This window comes from Oxyura jamaicensis, chromosome 1 (assembly GCF_011077185.1).
Source record: "Oxyura jamaicensis isolate SHBP4307 breed ruddy duck chromosome 1, BPBGC_Ojam_1.0, whole genome shotgun sequence".
NCBI classification, from domain to species: Eukaryota; Metazoa; Chordata; class Aves; order Anseriformes; family Anatidae; genus Oxyura; species Oxyura jamaicensis.
Genome location: NC_048893.1, coordinates 57,227,831 through 57,252,531, shown reverse-complemented (window position 1 = coordinate 57,252,531; position 24,701 = coordinate 57,227,831). Strand labels below are relative to the sequence as shown.

General features: G+C 42.4%; 1 protein-coding gene across 1 annotated transcript in view; it reads left to right on the top strand.

Annotated features, from left to right (window-relative positions):
• Positions 1-24,701, top strand: part of STAB2 (stabilin 2) — an 86,419-nt gene that overhangs the window by 29,875 nt on the left and 31,843 nt on the right. Inside the window, 22 exon segments of the mRNA XM_035341679.1 lie at positions 244-324; positions 1,143-1,295; positions 3,681-3,743; positions 4,536-4,619; positions 6,159-6,245; positions 6,769-6,880; positions 8,114-8,294; positions 9,264-9,357; positions 10,148-10,306; positions 10,689-10,784; positions 11,508-11,603; positions 12,614-12,661; positions 15,089-15,225; positions 15,583-15,697; positions 16,625-16,702; positions 16,881-16,973; positions 17,077-17,184; positions 19,547-19,678; positions 20,691-20,816; positions 22,179-22,235; positions 23,807-23,902; positions 24,422-24,617. Coding sequence (XP_035197570.1) covers positions 244-324; positions 1,143-1,295; positions 3,681-3,743; positions 4,536-4,619; positions 6,159-6,245; positions 6,769-6,880; positions 8,114-8,294; positions 9,264-9,357; positions 10,148-10,306; positions 10,689-10,784; positions 11,508-11,603; positions 12,614-12,661; positions 15,089-15,225; positions 15,583-15,697; positions 16,625-16,702; positions 16,881-16,973; positions 17,077-17,184; positions 19,547-19,678; positions 20,691-20,816; positions 22,179-22,235; positions 23,807-23,902; positions 24,422-24,617 — 2,392 coding nt within the window.

The following is a 24,701-nucleotide window of genomic DNA, read 5'->3' as shown; positions in this document are numbered from 1 at the left end:
ATAAGAGGGAATATTAATGTACTTTTGAGCAACAAGCTGTTCAGATGCAGCAAGTTTAAAATAAACATTCTAACTTCATTATGCTAACAGGTTAGCCAATGCAAGGCTGCCCACAGGGCTAGAAAAAACGATACGGTAATTTGCTCACCCCAAAGATAAAGGTGTTCTTTCTTGTGAAATCCATCCGGACTTTAAAAGAATAATGATGTTACATTTATTTTAATCAATTTATATTAATTTCAGCTAGAGGTTGCCAGCCTCATCTCAATAGAGCACGTCCGAAGCATGGCGAAGCAGTTCCTTTACTTTAACAGGACCAGCACTGTAAGTCCAAGGCAGCTTTCGCCTGTGACCAGCTCCCTCTGAGCTTGGCAGCTGTTTGCATGTGGAGGGAAAACAGGGAGGCTGGGGGGAACACCAGAGGAATTACTTGATGTAATGAGGCAGAAATTTCCAGCCTGCCATACCCAGAAATTGCTAGAGATTAGTACTGTAAAGGATATAGGGCAAATGACTGGTACGTAAGGATAGCCTACAGACTCTTTTCTTATGATTAGCCCCAGGAATGGTCCTTATTTATGCTCTGTCTAGTTTCTGGAATTATTTTAAAGACTTCTCAGTGTGTTTACAGATATTTTTCATTCCTTTTAACACTATATTCTCTGATCCTGACGAACACAGTGAACAGTTTCTAAAAGTGTTACTTTGCCAGTTAGTGCTTTTGCTGAAGCAGACTTCTCAATATATTGAATTCCCTTCTGTTCTTTGCATATTTTAGCCAAAATGTGAATATTCTAGAGAAAATCCCACTTTGCTCCTTTGTCAGAAAGGGCACCACAGAACCCAAGGCTATGTCCACTTTTACCAGGGTCCTGGAGCCATCCTGGAGTCTTCCAATTTTGGCCAGTCTTTTAGTCACCAGTTCCATAGGATAATAATGCAGATTAAGAGGAAAATGTTAGAGGCCCCTGTCATAAACCAAATAAATACCAAAGAAAATGGGCAACTTAGGCATGCTTCTTGTAAAAAAAATCTAGATATATGATCAAAAGTGAGAAATATGACTAAAAAAAATAAAATGAAATTATCAGAAATTGAGAAGCTATAAGATTTATTATTAATCATAATTTATTGTTTCATAGGGACAAGTCTTGGTGAGCAGAGAAGAAATGGAAGAAACAGACATTGTTGCAAAAAATGGTCGCATTCATACCCTTGCAGGAGTTCTTATCCCACCCACCATCATTCCAATTCTACCACATCGGTGTGATGAGACAAGAAGTCAAGTCGCAATGGTAAGGGAATTACAAAAAAACAGACAACATCAAAAAATCAATAGCTTTCAACTACTCCTTGTAACATGCATTAAAAAAAATGGAAAATCGATATACCAATGAAATGTAGCCACCTGGTTAGCAGTGCAGTACAGATGATTTGCAAACAGGGCACTCATTTGAGCGCATCCAATATAATTAAGATTCATCTAGTTCCTGCACTAGTCCTTTAAATATGTTGTCTCTGGTCTAGCACTCTCCTCCAGTTCTTGCATCCCACTTGTGCATACAAGTGCACCTTAAGCAATGACGAGTTCCCAGGAAATCTACTTAAGATCTGTATTTTAATTTCTACTAACTATGCAGGAAAAGGAATCAAGTTAAAATAACTGATTTAATATTAGTATATCAGAAATCTGTGGTTTTCAGAAGCCAAGACTTCTTCTAACTCTACTTTCTGCCAGTTTTCTTCAAATTAGGATTTATAAAACTATTTTGTATTTCAGTGATTGGATTCCAAAGAGTCACAGAATGTTTGAGGTTGGAGTTGACATATCTTGTTCAGTTTGTTAACATGTTACAGGCATTTTTTACACTTGGTAACACACAGATGCTGCTGTTTCTGGTAAGAAGCCCAGGCATCAGACTGAGCTTTTAGTTTGCAGTAAGTGTGGCTCCTGTGAGCACTCACTGAAGAGAGATCAAACATGTATCTGGGCCAGTAACAGTTCTGGAACAATAATGCAGAACAATTACCAGCTGAACTTACAAGAGCCCAGAACCACAGCCTCAAAACAGATTCTCAGCAGAGCTGGACAGCATCAAAATTTGATGAAGAAAACACAAGAGCTGGCAGGAAAGAACTATTACCTCTGGCAGTGACTCAAACATGCCACATGCACAATATATTCATAAATCAGGCAGAGCACCAAGCAGCACTGATACCTAGAACACTGCAGGAATTTGAATTCCTTACTAGAAACCTACCTATAATCAATTTCTGGCATTGCTCAATCCTAATGTAAGACCGAGAAAAACAATTTAAAGAAAAAATAAATAACACCTGTCACAAAAATGCTTTCTCAAACTCAAGTTAGGCACTTTGAGTCAGGCACTTTGAGTCAGCTTTGAAATTTTCATGCATAGTTAAAAATACAGTTTAATATTCAAGGCTTTAAAGCAGAGCACTACCACCAAGGATAATACCAGAATGGAGCAATGGCTTTGCTATTCTTTGCTGACATTTTGAATCTTGATCACTCTCACAAAACAAGAACAATACCACCTTGTAAATACAACCTGTGGTACCAGTGAGAAGTGACAAGGTTTGTAAGACCTGGCAGTTACACACATCTACAACAACTCTACATCCCTAAAGGCAGAACTATCACACTAACACATGCATATCCATGCAGCTGCACCTGAATACTGGTAATACATGCATATCCATGCAGCTGCACCTGAATACTGGTAATAATTGCCAGACTCAAAATATGCAGAAAACTGATGGAGGCTGAAACAGTAATGGTTTCACAAAGCACACAGGAAGCACTGCGGCTCCTCAGCACATACTGAGTGTGGGGACTTGGGCTGACCTCTTGGGCTGACCTTTGAGAGGACGTGCTCTGACCACTGGAGCAGCAGCTGTCCTCAGACGTCTTCTCTACCTCCTCGCAGAGATCCTCTCTCCCACAGCAGACTTGGCGGCAGGGAATATGCATGTGTGCTTCAGATGCTTCCATGCAAAGATGGTATCTTAGTCTGCTGCTGCATATGGGCAGAGCTCTGAAACAAGGCATTGCACAGAAATGCAGACATCTTTCCCTGTCCCCATTCTATGGCGTGTTTGTGGGGACAGAGAGGAATCCCATCCTCCAGAAAAGGGAGGAGCAGGTACACATCATGGCTAAGACTGTCCCAGGTGGAGAAAGGAAGTGATAGGTGATGCTAAGCAGAACTGAGCATCAGGGAGAGCAGTGCCATGAGAGGCACTGCTTACATACAAGACAAATTTCAGTTGAGTCTCATATGTAGATAGCATGTACAGATTTGTGGTCTTCCTAGGAAGGAATAAAAATTCATATAGAAGTTAAATATAGACTGCACCAGATCCTCAGACAATCTTAATTAATGTATTATACCATGTTGAGCAAAGGACACCCGTTCATTTGTGCCCATGGTTATCTTCTGTTTAGGAGCTGCCAGATCTTTAAAAGAACCTGGGAGAAGGAGCGAATATCAGAGCGAGCAGATACAGCTGCTGCTCAGTTCCAGATCCATGCTGTAACAGTTAGAATTCACAGGAAAGACATACTTAAAATTTACAATGTCTGTTGTCCATAATTATGTGTCTCAGTAGATGGGATAATGCCTTGTCAAATGAAAATCCTTACTGTCTCCATCTAGGGTATCTGTGCAAGTTGTTTCTCACATGTACTGACACCCTGTCCAGCGGATTCAAAGCCAATCGTAAGTGACGTTTCCTCACGGATTCCCCCCACTGTACAAAATGCATGGATTCCTCTGTGTTGTTTGCTGCTCTCCCAGTACAGTGAGCAAAAGAACCAGACAGTAATATGAAGAACTGCATAAACATACAATTACAGGCAGTAACTTAAACTCTTTTTGGCAATGATCTGGCATCAGGTAATTTCAGCATTACTTTGCTGTAGCAGGATCCTTCATAGACTTCATAGCAGCTATGACTTTTTTCTCAAGTAAAAGACCTATTTAGAGTATGGTGTGGCAGAAGAGAGAGGTGAGGAATGAGAATTACTATGATTATGCTTTGAGAGTTAGTAAATGAAAAATAGAGGAGGGATACATTTAAATTAGGCCAGACATCTGTTAAAAATTTCCTTTTGATTAAGCATCCTCCCAGAAGTAACTGTCTGCAGTAGAAGCTTCAGAATGGACAGAAAATCTTCCACCTGCTTCCCTCTAAGAGATGCAAATCTGGCTGCATGTTCCTCCACATATAAAAGCTGAGTCTAGCTGTCATAGGAATTTTATTCCCCATGTTATAAAAATTCACTGGTAGTTTGTCCTATATGCCATATTCAGTAATAACCACAGGTAAAAAGGAAAATCATATTATGAAAGATAGGCATAATTCTATAAATTTTTAAAATGGGAAAATATGTGACACTATGACAAGGCGCTCTGTTCCCCAGTTAAATTATGTTTCAATATTAAGACTGTATCACAGCACTGTACATTGCTTAGAAATACTAATGCTTCATTTTTTTTTGCATATTTCAGCCTTTCTTAAAGAAGAGATGCATTATTGAAGGCCCAGCCTTTCCAAAAACTGGCTGTGCTAGATACTGCAATATAACAGTAAAGGTACACAGTTACGGTTCCTTAAGGTGGAATGTATGTAAGTTTTGCAATAGGTTGTCTTTTGCATTGTGAACTTTCTTTTTGGAGTAGAGACACATGGAGATGTCCATGTACTTTCCATATCACTTTTCTACAGGTAGCTGAGAGCAAAATGCCTGCCAGTATTCACTCTACTACCTGAAATAACTCCTCTCCACAACACATGTTTACATCGGTACCACCACAGTGAGGTTTTTTTAGTTGCCATGTGTTATTGACAGCAACAATCTCATACTAACTGAGAGGTTTTCACATCAGGCATCTAGCCAAAATGTGATGGCCCCATACAGCTTCACTCATGAAGAACAGCAGAGTGTGGGATCCCTGGTCCCAGCTGTTCCTGTCCCAGGACTTCACATGCTGTTTGGCAACAATGAATGGCAAACAATCCTAAAAACCATGCTTCACTTGCTCTGCTTGGCAAGCAGAGTCCTCATAGAAGCCTTTGGCCTCTGGGAGGGGCTTACACCTTCCCTGGCTCCTGGGGCTCCTAAACAGGCTGCATGTCTGTAAGCTTTGAAAACCTTTTGCTAATTATTTCCTTGAATTACACATGTAAATGAGGTTGGTTTTTTTTGTTGTTGTTGTTGTTGTTGTTGTTGTTTTTCCCTAATACAGTTTCTGTATTTCTGATACATAAACACATCAAGCAGCCAATTCATGAACAGAACAAACAACGCATCCAGGAAAAACATTTAGGGCTGTGTAATGTTTAAATCCCATATTGATGCACTGGGGGAAGGAGGAAGATCAAAGCAGCGTGTCTAGCTTTCACAGCATCTCTCAGGGGTAAAATATCTCTTAGAGTTCTCCATCTCAGATGCAGAGGAGACAGACTGCACATCAAATTGCACTGCACATCAGCAGGCAAATATGAAAGCACACACAACACGAGTCGACACGCAGATATGTCCGTGACTGGTGACCGGACATGCATATCTAATGCGGATGAATTTGACAATAGCAATGGAGGGTATGCAGTGGTTTGCCTTGTCCCCCTCTTGGGCTGCCTATACCCCTCCTGGTTTTAACAAAACCAATGCAGACAGTTCAGGTTCAACATAAGCCTTTTATGAGCCAGCTACCCCAGCAGGCCTCTGCCAGAGGACTAAAACTAGATGGAGAGATGTCTTTTGTGCTCTGCCTCCACACAAAGGCCCTAGAAAACAAGGGATGCTTTCAATGTGCTGTGCGGTACCTGCCAAGGAAGAGCAACCTTAAAATGGCAGAGTCTGGCCCAGATGTAGAGGCCAGGCTCACTCTGGTCTCTTCCAGTCTGCCCAGAAAACAGATTTCATGCCATCTCCCTATTCCTGCAGAAGATCTCTCTCATTTTTTTTCCCCCCTTCAGAAATTGCTGCAGTCCCGAGCCCTGAGACCAGCCCTGGTGTCTCCCCCTAATTGTCCCCCTGTAGATACAGGGTAACTCTGGCTCCATCTGTCCTGCTCGGAACAAAGGATTATTTCAGATGACAGGCAGCAGTATTTGCTTCCTTTTTGCAGGAACTGAAGTGTTGCAGAGGCTTCTTTGGCCCCAGCTGCAGTCCATGCCCAGGAGGTTTCTCCAAACCCTGCTCAGGAAACGGGCAGGTAAGCATAGCATCCTGAAACATCCTGCATTCACTCGACACTGGGGAGGATGGACTGTCTCCCAGAAGTCCCTGAACTCCTGCATTGCAAGAATTAGGGGCTCCGCAAGAGCTGCACGCTCCTTTTACATCCAGTGATAGTGTGAATTTCAGGTTCAGCTATTCAGAGGAGGGAAAATGAATTGGTCTCTTCCCCAACTGAGTTTCACTGGTCCCAATACGCAGCACATGTGCAAGGCTGGGGTTGAGTGACTCACTGATGCTTTTACTTTGCACAGTACAGGGGAACAATTGGGTCACTATTCTTGTTTTTAAACTGCAAAGGAAGGTAGAATACACTGCCACAGAGTATAACTACAAGCACAAGGAAAGCTTTTGCACTAAAAGATTTTTCATTAAAGCTGAGATTCTTCCTAGTAGTCTGTCAAAGGCACAGCATGGACAGGCCTACAGTGTCTTCGCAAATGAGAGATAAAGACTTATTTCAATTTATACATAAAGATCACCTCTCTTCTATATTGCAGTGCATGGATGGACTGGATGGAAATGGGACCTGCATTTGTGCTGAGCCATTTCAAGGCTCACACTGCCAGTTCTGCTCAGACCCTGGCAAATATGGACCTCAGTGTGACAAAAGTGAGTACAGCCACACTTCCTCCACTCAAGATCATGGGAGTTTTCTTTGGACCCTTGCCACTGTGGCAGGAGGTAACTGCTAGATAAATTGTATGTCTAGCAGATAAGCTGGATGTCTTTTGGACAGGTTCATTTCTTATTTCAAAGGGATGCACATAAGCCCAGAGTCAGTGAAAAATCTTCTCACTGGTTTAAGTGAGCTTTCTGTAAGGCTCATTGCTCACTTTTTATTGTGTTGTTCCTTTCCTTTCTGTCTCCCTCAGATGAGTAATTGAAAAGAAAATCTTATCTATTCATTGCTGTTCTGCTGTTGCTCACATCTAGAATCTGCCTACAATGACAAACATATGCAATCTAAGAACAGCTAAATCTATAAACAGATTGTGTTTAGTGTCACCTAATAACTATCCCTGCTAAATAATTTCTGATCTTTTGAATAGTTTATAGTTCTATCTGTCATCTTCTATAAACTGTGTCAAACTATACTGCATTTTAGAGTCTACAGAATAGGTGACATCAAATATATTTATATTCCCTGTCTCTGTAATTGTTTTTTAATCTTTTTGCTATGAAACAGCCTGTCATTCAATAAACACAGCTCACTCTAAGGTTTAGAGGTACATGGATAACAACTGAAAAACAAATTCTGTCAGAAGAGGTGGTATTGCCTAAGCTCCAGTCCTGGCCAAGCAGTCTGTGTTGGCTTAACTAGCCGCCACTGGCACTTCTTGGGATTGTAAAAGCCTCACCTACCATGCCCACTGGGCATTGCTATGCCTAGCAGCAGCACTCAACCTATACATGACAGTGCCAGTAGGTCTGTGCTGCTACTTTGTGCACTAGTCCAGGCATTTCTGCATTATTTAATTTGTAGGATTGTGGACTCAGAAGGCTTCTTACATCGTTGAAACTACACCAGAAGTTGTGCAATGAAAAAACTTTTGCCCTGATAGCCTAAAACAGTATTTTTCCCCCCTCTCTATGAAGTACTTTAAATGTCATTGATAGTTAAGTGCCCTACAAAGTCCCCATCGATTTTAAATAGTTATCTATAAAAGACACCTGCAAAGACGTGGATACAATAAACAGTAAATCCTCCCAATAAAGAGAGACTTTAAAAATATAAAAGGTTAGATTCTAGAATAAAAGAGGAACTGATTTATAAGAACTGCTATGTAAGGATAGATGCCTTTTCCCACTATAGAGTTGCACATTTTATTTTGTCTCTGGTAGAGTGCCTCTGCATTTACGGGAAGTGTGATAACCAAATAGACAGTGACGGGATCTGTCTTCCTGGATCATGCAGAAGTGGATACACTGGGAAACTCTGTGATAAGCCCATTGTTCCCTGTGAGCCCTCCCTACAGCTCTGCCACACACATGCAGACTGTCAGCTTAGCGATGGTGCAGTGAGGTAAGTCAGCAACTGAGGATGCAGCTCTTTCCCACTTTCTTGCTCAAAAGCACACCTTATAGCAGTACACAAATATCAGCCAATGAACTACTGCTTTGCAGCAAATAAGCATAAAAACGCACTGCATCCATCTTCATTTACAAGACAGGAATTAAAAGTTCTCATTGCCCCCAACCTGTACATCATACTTACCACCAATCTGATAGATGCATATGGATCTGACCCTTGTCAGAAGGCTGCCTTCCTACTAACAGCTACAAGGGTTCTTCATTTCTGAACTACCCTGAGTGAATTAGGATTTTGAGCTTTGCTGACAAACATTGAAATTCTCACATGGTTTGGGGATAGATAGATTGATCCAATCAGCTCAAGTACAATTTGGATGCTACAGCACTATGGGCTTGGACTGGCAGGACTGGTTACAAAACTCTGTTACTACAACAGCTACAACTTATGCTCACCTTTACTGTCACGTGCAGCACATTTGCCTCCCACCACAGTGCATTTGTAGTGAGTCACCATAAGAAAGAGAATGCAGGATGGTTCATAACTGAGCACTTCAGAAATTCCTTCCAGTATGGTTTAATCTTGGGGATGGGGGACCAAGGAAACAGAGGAGCTCAATCTTGCATGCACTTCAGGGGGAGCTATCTGCTGAGTCAATGAAGGAAAGAGCAACCACACCTCATAATGAATTTAGAGTTATTAGCTCACCTTTGCAGAGATCACGTTGTCACAGAATTAATTTCACCCCCCATCTTGGACACAGAGAACAGATCCCTTGTTTGACTTAAAAAAAAAAAAAAAAAAAAAAAAACATAATGTATGCACTTAAGCTATTTGCATTGTGAATCCAAGGTTACCAATTTTAAGCTGCCTATAAATAGCACGTTACAGTGGAAAACAATCCCTTCATTTTACAGCTGTCCTATCATGTTTAATGACTCTCCCCTCCTCTCATCTCTATAGCTGCGTTTGCAAGCCTGGCTATGAAGGAGATGGCATGACCTGCAGCAAAGTTGATCCCTGTGCTAGTTTATACCCAGGTGGCTGCAATGTCAATGTAAGTATGAGCTTTTCCCACAGGGCCTGACAGCACAGAAAAGCAGGCAGTAAACAAGGTTTGGCTGAAACTTTTGCAAAAAGCAAGTGTCATCATTTTTACTGCAGTTTCAAGTTATTTCTCTGATAGTGGCATTGCTATTGCTTAGACCTAAAGGCAGATGTCACCTAACAGTCCTGAACAGTGCCATGGAATTGCCAAGGTAAGCTGTGACACATTCTTGACAAAAAGCAGCAACACAGCTCTGTTTTATTGCACAGTGAAGATAAAAGAGGAATTTTATTTCATTTCAGAAGTGGCTACAAGACTTAAAATATTTTCATTTCATTACTTGAGTATGCACTACTTTAGTTGTTAGCCTCTCTTGGAACTGCTCAAAAGTCTGCATACATGGGATTTTCCCTACAGCTGGCATTTCCTGATCCCTGTACACAGGCCTAAGGTCTGATCCCAGAGACACAGGGAATTTTATTTCCCTTCCTGTTCCAGGATCAGATGCTGGCTGGCTGTTAGCAGGAGCTTTGCCTTTCGGTCCCTGCCAGAAGCTCTCTGGATTAAGGAGGATTTGATGCTCCATGGTTTTCAGAGGAGGAAACTCCCCCTTTCTGCTGCCATAGCCAAGGGTCTACCTCTTTGCACCAAGCGTCAATTTTAACCAAAGGATCACAGCATGGTCCTGCTGCTGGTTGATGTGGGCAGGTTTCCCCAGTCCAGCTGCTGACCTCCAGGTTTGCATACCATGGTCTGTACAAATGGAGATGATTTTGTCTGGCCTCTGCACCCTCCCCAGGCTGAGTGCATACAGATGGGCCCAGGAGACTACCTATGTGCTTGCCAAGCGGGATGGACAGGCGATGGACGGGACTGCTCAGCCATCAACAACTGCCTGCTGCCCTCCGTGGCTGGGTGCCACGAAAATGCTACCTGTATCTATGTTGGGCCAGGCCAAGTAAGTCCCTTCGCATTCATTCCCACCTTCCACACCCTTTCTCTGGCAGTTTTGCTCTGCCAGCATTTTCCACCCTTGTTCATCCACAAGTTCTCCCCTCCCTCGTAGCCACAAACCCATTTCACACAGAGCAGCCTCCTGCCGCTCTTATCCCTGTGCTCACTATGTGCTGTCATTCCAGCAGCAAATACTGGTAAGTAAGCATGCCAGGTGTCACGTATGAAGGTCTTCTGGATGTATTTAGTCAGTGTCATTCCACTCAAGTCAGTGGAATGACTTCATGGAGCCATGCAGAAGCACCAACAGACTAATCTGTCACATCTAGAATATGTACACAGTTTTAATCATCATAATGTATCGCTGTCTTTTATTGAAACAACAGAATGACTGCAAGTGTAAAGATGGATTTCAGGGAAATGGAATTGAATGCACACCCATAAACTCATGCCTGGAACAAGATGGAAAATGCCATCATCTGGTGAGTAATATTTCCCTGAACAAAGTGTTCAGATAAATATCACACCTCACCTCCTGCACACACCATAGAATTTCCTTGCTATTTCAACCCTGCAATTTCTGCTCAAGATGGAACAAAGCTTTCGAAGCAGCGGTACAGCCACCAAAAATGCTATGTCAGCCTCATCAGTTTGGTTCATGCGCTGAGCACAGACCACAAGGCCTGCTCCCAATCCCACCTGTACAGAAGGACTAACTTGAGCCCAGGGTAAATGCACGCTGCTTCTCTGCCAGCAGCTGCAATCTGGATGCAATAGTCTGTTGAGATGTTTACCTGAGTCACACATCTCTATGCGGGCATCTGTCAGCTTTATCAGTAGCTGCATGCAGTCAGCCTGCAGGCAGGACACAGGGACAGAGCTAAATCAAAAAGTACAGGGGAGCAGAGGATGGATCTACCTTAGTAAGGCAGAGGGACAGGGCTCTGTTTATCTAGGGAGGACGCAAGAAAGGGCACAACAAGCGTTTACACTCCTCAACTTAGTAGAGGCAAGGGAGCTAGCGTCCTCATCTGGTGGAGTTTGTTCTACACAGGGTGAGCAGTTCCATGGAAGAAGGTACAGAGATACTTTGCGAAGGTTATGTCTGTATATGGACATAAATCAGGCAGGGTTTACAGGCTATCCTTGCTCTGGAGTAGCCTCCTGAGTATCTCACTTTTTTTTTCTGTCTTTCTGGTTCAAAGGCAACTTGTCAGTTTGAACCTTCTCATGGCTGGGAGTGCGTGTGCCCAAAGGGCTATGAAGGAGATGGTAGAACATGCTACGGAAATGCTGCAGATGTAAGTAAGACAATCATCATCTCTGAATACAGGACCTACTGCATGGTTCTCACACTGGATCTTAACCAGATAGCAGAAACATTATAAACAGTTAGGAAAAAGTATGATGCCCACCAGTGCTATCTGCAGACTGTGTTCTTTCTGGAGACTCTTGCCTGATACAGAAATGATCTGTTGTGTTTAAAAACATACCTTGGAAAGGGGCCTAAGGAATCTGAGGATATTTCTTTAAGACAAATTTTTAAAATGCCAGCCCCACAGTCCTAAATTTGTAGGTGCTAAGTGCTCACCCCCCAACTTGGAGCAAGGGGCTCCCAGCTCTTCCAAAACTCTGCCTTGAGCTATGTCTCAGTTGAGACGGTCAATTCATCATGTTCAATCAAACCATGCAGACTGGCAGACAAATAAGTCTGAAACAAGTAAATTGGCAAAATAAATATGCATTTAACAGTATAGGAAAAATGAAAGTGTCAGCTGTCACAGTCATTGGCAGTAATCTTACATGCCTCTTAGCACTATCTGCCATCATTGCTCATAACATCATCTATCTCTGTTTCAAGCACTGTAGCAGAATTAAGGCTCTCCGCCTGCAAGATGATATGTAAGATGATGTACAAACACCAATCAAAACAACATATCTTCTTTAAATTCATTTTGCATTGAGTTAAGAAATTATATGTGTTTAGATTCCCAGAAAATAAATGGTTAGCCTGAGGTCAGTATCCATTACATACTGAGGTCAGGTGCATCTAATTACACCTAATTACATCTAATTAAGCATTAGATGGCCCAATTTTCAAAAGAGTTGTTAACTCACCATTCCAATTACCAGAAGCTATCAGCATTAGAAAAACATAAATGTCCTCCCTTTCACAAATACTGAAAACCTGTTTCCATGTCATATCAGCTGTGCCAGACACAGAGGTTTACTCCACAAGGTACAGCAAGGGTACTTTGGTACAGCTAGTTAGAGCTCATGTACTCATTGCTCTCTTTCTGTTTCCAATCAGGAGTTATCTACTCTGTCAGAAGCAGCTGCATTTAACCAATGGGTTAATGTAAGTAGATTTCATGGTTAATACTTCAGCATGTTCAAGTCTGCAGAAGAACATGAGCCTTTTAGCCTTCAGAAATGGGAACCCCAAAGCAATATTCCCATTCTACAGCAGAGGCCTCAGCTCTGGATAGGTACTGAAGTGCCTCTCCCACCAGTCAAAGGGAAACTGATTAACTGGTCCTTGGTTTATGTCTGAAAACCAATTTCTGATCCCAAATCCAAGCAGGCAAGAAAGCTCTGCAAGCAGAAGAGTTATTTACAAGCCCACTTTTTGAGGCAGCGGGCTACCCAGGCTATGACCTATTCTGTACATAAATACGCCTTAGTCCAGAGGACAACAGCAGGGTACAAGCAGAGCCTGAATATGCCAAAAGGCATATTCAGGTCTTCCCATCTCTCCTCATGCAATAATATTACAAGCAAGTGGAGAGGGAAGGCAATGCCTTACTATCCCTATTTTTACTGAGCCCCACGCTAGGAAAATGTGACTATATGGCTGGCCAGTGTGCTGCTGCTACAGCAAGAAAGAAAGAAAAAATAATCAAACCCTGTCTGGGCTTGACTTCTGTCCTGTAAAAAAAGAATCAGATTAACTGGTTTGGCTTTAGATCAGGGAAGAAACACCAACTTAGATTACTGCTGACTTTATTTTCATATGCTACCACCTATTACTATGGCAGCGGTAATATCAGAGGTCCTACCCCACTGAGGTTGGCATTGGTATGAATAAAGATCAAAACTAGTTTCTTCTATGAAGTTTAAAACCTAAATAAAAGAAGTATGTAGAAAATACATGACAAAGTGAACGGAACAGCGATACATTAATAAATAGCACAAGAAGCAGAAGTTATGGCATATTAGCTGCTTTTGTGCTTTTCAAACTTAGACTGCTCAGGGACCATTAAAGCACGTGATTACAACCGGGACCTCAGGGAGCTACTTGAAAGCAAGGCCACAGTGGCTAATTTAAATCAGTTATCTGCTCGGCCCTGGGCTCAGACTGTAGCACCAGCAGCTCTAAAGAGAGTGAAGCTAATGAAGCTAAAGAAATGAGCACAATAGGAAAGGCTGCCCACCTGCTAATGAATGTGCTCTTTAGATAATGAAGCAGGAGAAAAAGAATCAGGGAGCTGTATAATCTATTGAAACAGAGATGTGGAAATTTCTGCTATACTTCAAAGAAATAGTATTCCTTATATAACGGTAACTATAAACATGAGCAGGATAGGGAGGTATATCCATCTGTGTGGTTTTTAACTTCATACTTGAGCAGGAATGTGATGTTTACCACATTTCATAACCAAATATTTTTCTTGCTTGTGAGGAAGGATGAAAAAGGGAAGTCTGTTTCTATTTCTATATTTAAATATTTGGAAGGTGACAGTGATGCTAGCTAGAAAAAAAAAAAAAAGAAGAAAAAAAAAAAAAAGATCTTAGAGACAAAGCTCCCAGCTATTAGGAGGAGATAATTCCCTTCTTGACTTAAAAACCAGTACGGGTATTGAAGAAACATCCATAATAAGCCAGTTTTCAGGCAGCATACCAGCTGCAAAAAAGGTAGAATACAAGCTCATATGGCTTCCTCAAGTTTTGCAGTATCAAAAATGGCAAGTTGTGGAGCCTGCAAAAAGCTAATCTTCACCAAAACCACATTCAAGACTTCGGCTCTCCTTTTCCCCCTACCCCTCTTCTCAAAAGAAAAAAAAATCCACACAACTGGAAAAATCCTGTCCAGTGAAGACTCTTTCCATCTGATAGGCAGACGCTGACATATGGGAGATGAATCAGTCCTTGCATACTACAGAGCCTACATCCCCCAGCTAAAATTAGAGCTGTCAGCAGCAAGCCCCACTGCAGCACTGGTAAGCATGGATGTCCCTTGGACATCTTAAAAAATCCCAGCCACGTTAAATAGTCTTACTTCAAATGTGAACATTGTGTTACGTGGGTTTCTTATTTCATGGATCGCAATGCTTCTGTCTATTAAGTAGAGAGGAGTGCTCTGCAAGAGCAGGTTACTTGAAGCTATCAGTAACCAGTAGTACTTTGCAGACTGATTAATTTATTATTATTTAAAAAAAAAAAATCAGTTGATAAAATAGATTCCAGGAAACAGGCTAGCTTTTGTGGGAGTTGAGTTCTCTCATGTGTTTCATGGTTTAAAAAAAAAAAAAAAAATCAATTCTGACCTAAACTTCCCTGTTGCCCTTTAAATCCTGGCAATCTATTGTATAAAATATAGGCACTCATTTACCATTTTTGTACAGCTCTAAGTACTTCTGTTCAAGTCATTGCTCTGTATAATAGTTTTTCCTTTCCAGGCCAGTCACAAAACACGTCACATACCCCACCTTGATAAAAAGTCACCAGTTGCTATTTATAGGTCATCACTAATATGAATTATTTTACCTACTTTGCTTTCATGCAGGAGGCTGAGATAAACTCAGTGTTGTCCACCACCTCAAATCTAACTGTCCTCGTGCCTTCTCTTCAAGCAATTGAAAACATGGATGAAGATGAGAAAGCTTTTTGGATGTCAAAGAGTAACATCCCAACTCTACTGAAGTATGTTGATGGTTAGGTTTTGTTTTTAATGAATTGCTTTTAATTCCAAAAAAGTCTTTATTATATGAAGCCACTAGAGCAAGACAGCTCTTACATTTTTAAGGGAGGGACATGGGATATTCCTTCTAGTTACGGTGCTATAAATCTCTGTAGCAACTCCACTGAAAACAAAACATTATTTGTATCATGCCAGAAATGTTTAAAGGTCAAGCTAAGATCAGAACATAGCTGAACTAGGCACTGTTCAAACAATTCCTGCTTTAAACCACAGTTTTAGACACACCAACTGTATTTATCTAGAAAAAAAAAAAAAAAAGAGAAAATACAAAACCTTAAAATCCAGTTAATTTCCTTTAGGTATCATGTATTGACAGGAGCTTACAGCTTTGCTGATTTCCAGAATTTATCGTCCTCTGATATGCTGCCAACATCTCTACAGAGCAACTTCCTACACTTGTCTAAAGAAAATGGGGTGAGATGACCTGCAAACAACTGTGGTACCATACACCAGACCCTGACCATCACTGCCACCAGCATTTTTGTGTTACAAAACCATACAGATATTATTTACCTGTATTTTAAAGACTATGCCACAAAATTAAAGGAACAGATCAATTACAGGGGACCCTCTGGGATTAACTTGGCTTTCCCCACAGGTTTTCTCAGCTTAGATTTGTCAGCAGTATCATTTATTCCTAATGTCACAGTAGCTGCTGCAAACTCTGAACAGTCTTGTACCAAAGCGGAAGCATAGTCCCTGCCCAGCACAGCCTGTGAACTAATTTAAGATAAAATGCATCAGGGGAACCCAATAACTTATTTTAGGGAACTGGGAAGGTAGGAGGAAGTGGTGGTGCTGCACACATGTCTACATGGGCAACCTGATAGTCCCAAACCACACAAAGGTATTTTTAAAGGTAAATAGCTACATCTGAGAGCCCTTCCACCTCAGCCTTTTTATTTAGTGCTCCATGTTCGGAGGAGGATTTTCTGGAAATACATACGGCACATTTAAGCACATCAGCCCTGTTATGGGAAGGGTTTTCCCCATTGAAGGAAAAACCATGAATGGGGTTCTCGAGGGATGCCCAGACACAGTAGTGTGTGACAGCAGTGGTGTGGACAGGGTGAGTGCACCAACCCTGAGTGACCACCCCAATGTTACCCCATGGCTTTGCTGTCCTGCACATGAGGAGCAGCACAGAGTCCCCACACCACCTCTTCTGCACATGTTTTCCTGAGGGCAACCTGGCCTCTGGCCTGGTCTGGCACTAAGCAGGGCTGTGGTGGAGCCCCAGGCCAGCGTTTGGAAAGGTGTGGAAACCCACAGCAAAAATTCCAGGGAGGTGCAGCCCCCACAGTGCCAAAGCAAACCCTCTCTCTTCTCCTCTCCTTTCAGAACCTCACTGTTGAGGGTGCTCACATCGTGGCTGGCGACATCGCATCCACAAACGGGATCATACATGTTATTGATAAGGTATATGGCCAGGCAGGGAGGATTTGTTCCTCCGCACTGCAAGCAATGGAACATAGTCAACAGCCCTTGCAAAACATTACTTGTGTAGAACAACTTTTTCTACTGCATCTGCTTCTTGCAGCTGCAAACATAGCACGTTCACATGTATTGACAGGGGATATATCTGCTCTTTTTCCAGGTTCTGACTCCCCTCCGAAGCACCATCATGCCGAGGCTGCTGGCCCGCCTGGAGCAAATGCCTGATTACTCCATTTTCAGGGGCTACATTATTGTAAGATTTCACACCTTTTTAAGTATAGAGGTTTGCATTTGAACTACTATCAGAATATCAGTGATCATCCTCTTTTGTTTGTTTTAAATGTGTTTCACAACAGCAATACAGCCTGGCAAACGAAATAGAAGCTGCAAACACATACACGGTGTTTGCTCCAAGTAACGATGCCATAGAAAATTACCTAAGTGAAAAAAATGTTTCTACTCTGGTACGTATTACTCACAGGATATTTCATAACAACTCAGTTTCTTATTTCAGTGTCAAGTGGATGAATTGAAAGGATACAGAAATAGGAAGAGGGATTAGTTTTCCAGGAATCCAGTAACTTTGTTTTTACCACCAGAGGAGATGAGGAGGGGTGGATCCGCATGTATATTCCTGGCTCTCTAGAGGAGCCCAGCTGTTTGTTCTGGGTTTTGTCCTTCTCTAAAATAAAACAACTCCAATAATATCCAAGACATTTCATCACTAGACTTCCCCATTGTACACCCTAAAAGGAGATCAGTACAGGAATGACCAGGAATAACACTGAAATTAATTTCTTAGGTGAACGAGTCCAGTCCCCCATCATCACTGGCAACACCATCATTAATAATGCCCCAAAATATTCTGACTCTTTCTTAGAACTAATGAGACATTTATCCATGTCACTCCTGCTGGAACAGCATTCACAAGCCACTTCCTGCAAACCATTTCTAGTCCCATTTTACAAGCACTGCTGGCCAATCCCAGGGTTCAGGGTTCAGAAAAATATCTGAAGTTTTCCTAGCTAGAAGAATTTCCTCTGGCAAACCCGTTGCTGCTGCCCTCTCCCAGCAGCCCACACCAGGCTTGTGCCCAACCCCACCACCAGCTCCTCATACCAGCACGGATATGGCCATCCACCCCTCCCATGCCAGCCTCTGCTCTCACTCCCAGAGCCAGTTTACATTATTTTGACAGCACTCCTCTGGCCAGTTCATACTCCTTTATTCTGATGCCAGCATCATGCTTTAGCTGAAACAATTTCTGTTTCTCTGGCATTTATGTCTTGGCATATTTACAAGGCCAAATGGCCTTCTCAGTCCTGTCAGTCTTCTCCCACGTTATGCTGTTTCCTGGGTCATCCCAGCTCCTTTCTTCATATTTGCTCCAGTTTGAAACTGCTTTACTGAATCCAGGTATCAAGAATCACCCCTTGCAGAGGAAGCTTCACTCATGACTTGCACAATGACATTAATACTTCCCTGCCCCTTCCATAAATACTCGCCCTGTGCTCTCTCTCCCTACTTCCATGGTCTCCATTTACAGCCAGGAAGCTGAGGAACACAGAGTTCAAATAACTCATCTCAAGATGTTTACCTCCAACCAGTAGACCCATGACAGAAGTCCTGATTGCTACCTCATCGGAAGAAATCACACATGATCAACCCAAATCTTCTCAACTGGCTTTTGAGCACTATTTTAGTTAGTTTTAATGATATCCTCATTTCCACATCGCTATAAGAAGCATCTATAATAAATCTTTTAGAGACACATATGTAGATTTAAGGCATCAATCCTGTTGGACTCATGCTGCGCACAAACAGAAATTCTTTTCATTTTCACTGCTTACAAGTATGCTTCTTCCATTTTTCTTCCATGCTCCCAGCCTTGCGTGGTATGGTGATTTGACAAAGAAAATCAGAAAACAACAGGAAGATAAAGTCTGCCTAAGCCTTGTTCTTTTTTACAAAACACCTTGTGTTACAAAACTTTCCGTCAGAGGGAAGAGCTCGGCACAGAGAAGAGATGCCATTTCTTGGCCTCTGAGGAAGCAAGGTTTTGTTCAGAGTGACTTCTCACTCTGTTGGTGATTAAACATAGAAATGAAGATGGACCAGAGTTAACTTTTCCTTCAAAGCATACAAGTCAGCAGGATTAAACAGGGTTGGACATGGATAGAGGCCTATATCTTAGCAGTTAGCTCTATCTTATTTGCCACATTCCTGCCTGCCTACAAATATTTCTTTGTCAATCCTGTGGGAAAAAAATAGAATTGGTCCCGCCTATGAGATGTAAAAGCCACTACTTCACCCTGTGGGCAAAGCCAGGCAACGTCACAAATCTTGCAGCCTGGGGTTACTTCATGTTCAAAACAAGGGGACAGTAGGCAATGGGATTAGCACAAACATTAATTTAAAAGTTATTCGGGGTTTGCCGTAGGGAGAAGGAATGGGTAAGGAGAAGATTATAAAAACATTCTTGAATGAGCAACTTTTGATACCAAATGTAAAGTTCAGCGAGTATCCGAAGAAAATCATCTGATTAACTTTTCTCTGCATCTGTCAGCCATCTCTATGCACAGAGACACTGCCAGACACAAACAAATCTTTGTCCCCACCAGTTCATTAGCCTTTTATCCCCCATGGTCAGTAAAAGTTGCTTTATGACAGGAATGCAGACTTGCACCTTAGAAAATATGAAATAATCTGACTGCTGGAGAATCTTCTTAAATGCAGGCGATTTTGCTCATACCCTTTGGGAAAAGTTTTCCAAAATAACTTTTCATGCTTTGTTATATAACTCTGAATTTAATTGCGTATTTGCAGGTTGAGGATCAAATCCGATATCACGTTGTGATAGATGAAAAGCTCCTGAAGAATGACCTGCACAATGGCATGCACAGGGAGACCATGCTTGGGTTCTCTTACCACATTGGGTTCTTCCTCCACAACAGCCAGGTACTGCTGTCCTCACTTTTTCAATTTCATAGCTAGTAAGCAGCCAAAAAGAGCTGTGCACACCACATCAGCTTCTGGGACGTAACAGCACAAAAGATGTCACTCAAATGGAATGCCTCTTTCAGACCTACTTAACTCAAAGTCACTCTGGAAGGAGTCTTTGGATTTGATTTCAGTTATGCTCCTCACATTCAGCATCGCTTCTTAGAAGCTACTGTGGTAGACATGCATCTCTAGCAGCTACAAGCTTACATTACAAAGCAGTCATTAGTCTGACTTCCATCAGCTATTAGAAACCTGCCTTTAATTATAACACATGAATTCTATTTTCTATGGATTTACTCCACTTTCAGACCTAAGAGCTCAAAGCACTTGGCAACAAATATGAATCAGCACCACATATGGGAAAGCCAACCACGGAAAGATTAAGCAACCCACCCAATTCTGTGGCACAGCCAAGAAGGGAACTTAGCTGTCATCCCTCTCTGTCCCAGAGCTTCCTCTGGGCACAGGCAAAGGAGGACAGAAAGCTCCTCAGCAAAACACTTCAGCCCTACTGCTTGCTCTGCAGAACCTTGGAAAAAACAGCTGCTCATGGGGCTGAGGAGGACATAAAAGGAGTGTGGGGTAGCAGTGAGATGCTGGAAGCCCTCCTTGAGGGAACAGCTGCCAGAAGGTCTTCCCTGAAGCTCCCTCATTCCCCACGCCCTATCTTGGCTTGTTTCAGACTCCTTCTTCAATCCTTTTACCTTTACACCCCACAGTGGAAAAAGCACCTCTGCCAAATCCTGTTACTAAAGATCTTCAACAGGCTTCAGCAATCTCATGCCTTCCAGTCCAGCAAAGGTCTTAAATGCATCAACTGGGATGTGAGCAAGTGCTTGAAGTTGACTGCACTCCAGTTTTCCTGAAGCAAGCCATATACGCTGCTTTTTCTTTCACCCACTACCTCTCCTGTTACCATATAACTACAAAACATCTCTGCTGCTTTCTGACTGCATTTATTTTTCAGCTGTTCATAAATGATGCACCTCTAAGTTATGCAAATGTTGCAACAGACAAAGGAATTATCCACGGATTGGGAAAAGTCCTGGAAATCAAGAAGAACAGATGTGATATTAACGATACTGTGATCACTGTAAGTGGTTCTGTTTGTATAGATGCTTAAAGGCCTATCAGAGGCCATAGCAAAACACAGCTGAAGCATATAGGATACATAACACTGTTTGCCAGAAAGGAGTGCATGCAGTTTCCACTAAGGATATTCCTACCAGAGTTTTGGCAACAGTAAAAACTGATTTGATTCTGCAATCAGTATACCAACACTATTCTGCAATCACTATACCAACAGCCTAGACAAGATAGAATACCACAGTAATAAGCCAATTCCTAAGTTTTAATTTTTCAGTAAATAATTATGCACTATGTTGACGTATCTTCTCAGCCAGGCCACTTATGTATAAAGTTGTTGGAGGTGGGAGCAGAAGATTACCTCCGCATATACACATGAACTCCTTGTGCCCTCTGAGTAAAGCATTCTCCCCATTTTTTTCCTTTTACATATGAAATACAAATGGTTTTAAATTCCTATGAAGAATAAGATGTGATTTCCTCAGACTAGCAGAGAAAGGTTTCCTTTGTCTTTTCTCATGAACAAGTGAAATAGGACAGCAAACCAGCAGCATACCTTTGTTTTTATGGAACATATAACAGGTTAGACAAGGCAAACAAAGTGAGACTTGTGCTTTAGCTAAGGCATATTTTACAGGCATGAACTTTTGTAGACTAATACTTTTCCTTGGCATACAGCCCCATATTTTATTATATTTCACTCATGGCTTTTCCTCAGCTTTGTTCAGTTGGGTACTAGGCACAGTCCTTTACTTTCTCATGGAAAATTATCTTCTGTGCTATGTTTTAAATGCAGCAACATACTTAAACATAGATTTAAGCGTTTCAAAAAGTAAGCACTGATTTAGCTAAATAGGAATAATATTAAACATTGTATATCAGCTATTTACCATATACCTAGGGGATTTGCAGGATCTGACCTTACAGGTGCGAATAATTCTCGGTTATATCTGCATACACACATAGCATAGGACCACATGAGATTTCTCTAAACTGCCATTGCCCTTGTGCCACAAGTAAACCATATCCAAGCCTAAGATTTGCTTCATATTGTGATTTCAATAGGTAGGTTTTTGGAAAGCATCACCTTAGAAGAGCGTAGCATAACCAAAAGAGCTTTTCCTCTCCTTTCTGTGGCAGAAGGCTTCCTGTGAGCAGTCCCTACAGACCAGCTGGTGAGGATGTTCTTCCTTATTGAGCAGTCCAGCTACTCACACCACCTTTAACAAAGGGTTTATCCTGACTGTGCACCTCCTGACTTAACTTGGGGCTGGGGAAATATAACAGGAAATTATTCATTCTTCTATTAAATAAGCTGCCTGTAGCTCTCTGCACAGTCTTTGTTAACAACTTTCTATTTGTTTTTAAGGAAAAGTGCAGAATTTGTTCACAGCCATCAAGTTGTCCCCCAGGAACAAAAGAAATAGTAAGTACTTTATCATCAGTACTATTATATTTTTTTAATCAAAACTGAGCATAGATGCATTAAATCCTGGTTTTGTTTGTTTTATACTATTGCCTCAGTTTCAACAAGTCATCATGGTTACTTTGGACTGCTACATACTTCAATCAGCAGACTCACAATCAGCAGACTCAATCCACTCTTGATCTAAACCACCCTGGGAGCAAGGGAGCAGATTCAAGAGCAGCTTAAAAACAGTTTTATCTTGAAAGAGTAGTTTCTAGTTTACACTGGGGCACCTGAAGAATTCTTTAACTGTAAATGTTAGCTCCACCATGCAAAACTATGAGGCAGCTGAACGTGGTCCAGAGTGTTTGCTACACAAGAAAGTACAGCAGCAGCTTCTACCCTTCTGACAGAGAGTACAGAAGGGCAAAGTCAGCCTGACCCCAGCACCACGCCATGTGTTACAAACACACAGAGACTTGGAGGGTGTAAAGGTTTCAGGTGCCTAGGTCCCACACATGGGAACTGTGGATATTTAGCAGACCCTTGTCAACCACAAGGAAACCCAGAGCCTCTTGGTGTCTGAATTTCATAGAATGGCCTGGGTTGAAAAGGACCTTAAAGATCATCTAATTTCAAGCCCCCTGCTCTGGGCAGGGTTGCCAACCACTAGAGCAGGCTGCCCAGAGCCGCATCCAGCCTGGCCTTGAATGCCTCCAGGGATGGGGCATCCACAACCTCTCTGAGCAGCCTGTTCCAGTGCGTCACCACCCTCTGGGTGAAAAACTTTCTCCTAATTTCAAACCTAAATCTCCCTGTCTTATCTTAAAACTATTCCCCCTTGTCCGATCACTATCAACACATGTAAACAGGTGTTGCCCCTCTCGTTTATACAGTCCCTTCAAGTACTGGAAGGCCACAATGAGTTCTCTGGGAAAGCCCCTTTGTTGGCTTATATAAGCATATTTTCCTTTATACTTGTTCTTTTTTTTTTTTTTTTAATTAGACTAATTGTGTCAGTAATAGGATTCCAAAAGAGATCAAGTCCCATACACCCAATTAAAATAATTGGCTGGCAAAGCCCTACCAAAGTACTCATGGGTAGAACCCAAACACGTTAACATTTAATTTATAATGAGCAGCTGGATGTTTATCTCAATCTCCTAACAAGCGTACAGCCAGACTGGTACATCTTCTCCTGAAAGCAAACTTCCCCTACTGTTTCCAGACCTGGAACGTAACGTATTAACAGCTGTTTTTGCAGTATTTTGACACTCAGTTTTCCAAAAGAGAACTGGGAAGAACAGGAAATGTTACAGAAAGAAAGTCTGAACAGAAACTTATTCTGAGCAGAGGCAATATTAGACATCTTTGTCACAGGGCACTTAGCTAAATTGAACATATATTCTCCAGCAAAAATCATTTTAGCTAACTCATTTTTATTGCTAGAAGTATTTCCTTAGCTTTCATTGCAAATGTATGAGTCAGTGCACAGCATACATAAAGTTAATGTCCCAATTTTTAAAACATTTGAAAGTAGCTGATCAGTATTACACAGAAATGCAGCTGTTTCTCCAATGTTTCTCCAGGCAGGGGAGAAGAAATACTGTGTCTTCTCAGAAAGCAACATGAGGATGTACACCATCCAGATTGGATGCCAGCCAAAGTGCGCTAAAACTGTCATTGTGAGTACACCATTCCTGTCACGGGAAAGCCAGGAATCCCCATCCTGGAACTTCACCCTCCTCATAACTGTCTCCAAACACACACACAGCGCGCCCAGGTGGTCCTTAATGGCTGTACACAGAGGTCTTGTATTCATCTCGGGACTAGATACAGCAGAGAGCTGAAGGTTAAAGGCTGCTCATGGCTGGAGCAGGGGAAGGCCTGGGATGCAGAGGGAGTTTGGGAAGAGTAACACCATCTTTGTCCCTAGCAATTCCTCCACCTATCCCTGGGGTGGCAGAGGACACCCACATCCCAGCAAGGACTTGGTGGCAGCCTGAGCCCTGGCACAGTAAAGAGCAAAGCCACAGGCAGCAGAGCTCAGGCACTCCTAGAAATCCACACCTACAGCTCCCTCTACCCAGCAATAGTCTGGAGAGACGATGGCCAGTGGCCACATGCTTACAGCCAAGCCTGGAGGGGCCAGGGTCCCCTCTGCCCTAATGCTGACCCTCGGCACGGTGTTTCTCTGCTTGCAGACCAGGGAGTGTTGTGCTGGCTTCTTCGGGCCACAGTGCCAGCCCTGCCCTGGGAAGGCCGGGAGCGCCTGCTTCGGCAACGGCGTCTGCATGGACGGCATCAATGGCACCGGCACCTGCCAGTGCGGAGCGGGGTTTGTCGGCACGGCCTGCGAGAGCTGCACCGAGGGCAAGTACGGCCGCAACTGTGATCAAGGTACCTAGCACCCCCAAGCCACACTTGTGAGGGGGGTGCAGAGAGGGTGATGAGGATTGAAGGGAAATGATGAGGCCTGCAAGA